The sequence below is a fragment of the Sphaeroforma arctica genome (assembly GCF_001186125.1).
Source record: "Sphaeroforma arctica JP610 unplaced genomic scaffold supercont1.5530, whole genome shotgun sequence".
NCBI lineage: Eukaryota > Ichthyosporea > Ichthyophonida > Sphaeroforma > Sphaeroforma arctica.
In genome coordinates, this window is record NW_014035028.1 from 1 (window position 1) to 1,938 (window position 1,938).

The 1,938-nt window shown below is 39.0% G+C and overlaps 1 protein-coding gene across 1 annotated transcript; it reads left to right on the top strand.

Moving 5' to 3' along the window:
- Window positions 1-402: 402 nt before the first annotated feature.
- SARC_15052 (hypothetical protein) lies at window positions 403-1,643 on the top strand (the record flags this gene model as incomplete). Its single annotated transcript, XM_014290819.1, has 2 exons — window positions 403-447; window positions 1,277-1,643. Coding segments are annotated over 2 exons (412 nt in total), but the record flags the coding sequence as incomplete, so codon positions are not given.
- Between the last annotated feature and the right edge of the window lie 295 nt (window positions 1,644-1,938).

Consider the following 1,938-nt stretch of genomic DNA (forward strand, 5'->3'; position numbering starts at 1 on the left):
TATATATATATATAGTATATATATAGTATATATATATATATATATAGTATATATATATATATATATATATATATATATATATATATTATGTATATATATATATATAGATATGTATATATATATATATATATATATGTATATATATATTGTGGAGTGCATACACTGGAGAATGGTGTAGACTGTAATTTCATTATTTGGTGTGAGAAAAGTTCCGTCTGTAGTCCTAATTCTGCACCGTAATTAATGTTATACTTATCCTACGTATTCAATAGATACCGCACTTTATTCTAGTTGTATGTCTAGTTATATGATATACATGTGTATTACTTTGTGATCATATCATCACTCTTCCCATATCTCTTTGCCACAGGACACGTTGTCTATGCGGCGGATGGTAGTTTGATGACGCTGAAGGATGACTCGGGGAACAGTCAAGAAGGCGCAAATGTAAGGCACTCAGTCGCTACTATATTATTGTTTGGGTGTCTGTTGCTTATTATTGGTGATATCAAATGTAAGGCACTCAGTCACTACTATATTGGTGTTTGGGTGTCTGTTGCTGATTATTGGTGACTTCAAATGTAATGCACTCAGTTGCTACTATATTGTTTTTTGGGTGTCTGTTGCTTATTTTTATATTGTTGTTTGGGTGTCTGTTGCTGATTATTGGTGATTCAAATGTAAGGCACTCAGTTGTGTACTATATTGTTGTTTGGGTGTCTGTTGCCTATTGTTGTTGTATTGTATTATTTGTGTAGAAAGCCGTATACTTTTGTGTGGGGTATAGTACTACGTAGATGTTATGCACGGGCACGTATGTGTGTAGGAAACCCCTATGCTCCTAAGATAAACCAATAACTGGCTGAAACCCAAGACATACAGAAGCTTGTATGATTATATCCATGCACACGCTTTACACAACATATGCGTGTACGTGTTGGGATTGAAGTATGTATGTAGCATGTACGTTGATATTTAAACCGGTATACAGCGTACACGTAGGTATCTTAATATGTATATAGATATGTATATTAATCTGTATATAAATATGTATATGAATCTGAGTATGAATATGTTTATGAATCTGCATATAAATATGGATATAGATGTCTATAAATCTGTATATAGTGAGGTACCCTGACCTTCAGCTCCCACTGAATTCATACTCCTTAGACGTCTTAAACCCCAAAACCCAAAATAAAAACCAACCCACACCAAGTCTCAACTGCAAAACTCAAAACCTCTAACCCTAAACCCTAATTTCTATTCATTTCAGGGGCCCATCTACATTGACGTCACCTCCACACCAGTACAAAACGCGGAGCTAGTACTTCCATTCACACTCCTCGAATCACTGTACACATCTATGGCAAATGCTGGGTACCGCCAGCACTCGTCAGCCAATGGGATCCCTTTATTCGATTACTATGGCAACGCGCTGTGGGTCCGCGCCGAGCAGGACCCGGATATTGAACCCGAGGTGTCCAATTCTTTAGGACAGGTGCAGGAACGGGGACAGGTGGTGTACGACGCGTTCAGACGGCCTGTACATATGGTGATCGATGAGACTGAGTGGGTGTACACATATATAGAGCTGCCTGTGTATGTGGACGCCTACTGGGAGCCGGTTGAGGCAACCCTGGGTATGTGCAAGGGCTGCTACAGACACTCTCTATGTGTATATAGTGGTTTGTATCTATACCCCAACCCTAAACTAAATCCTAAACTCTAATCCCTAAACTCGGAAATCTCAAACCCTAAACCCTCTCTGTATATTGTAGTTTATTTCTAAATAGGGGGATAGGTTCATACCCACTGAAATGTGTAGTTACATGTTGATGGGTGATCTTGGACGCACATCTGCCTGTGTCCGTGGACCCCTATTGGGACCCAGTAGAGGCGATTTTGGGTGCACGCTTTGGATGTAGCAGTTGTTGT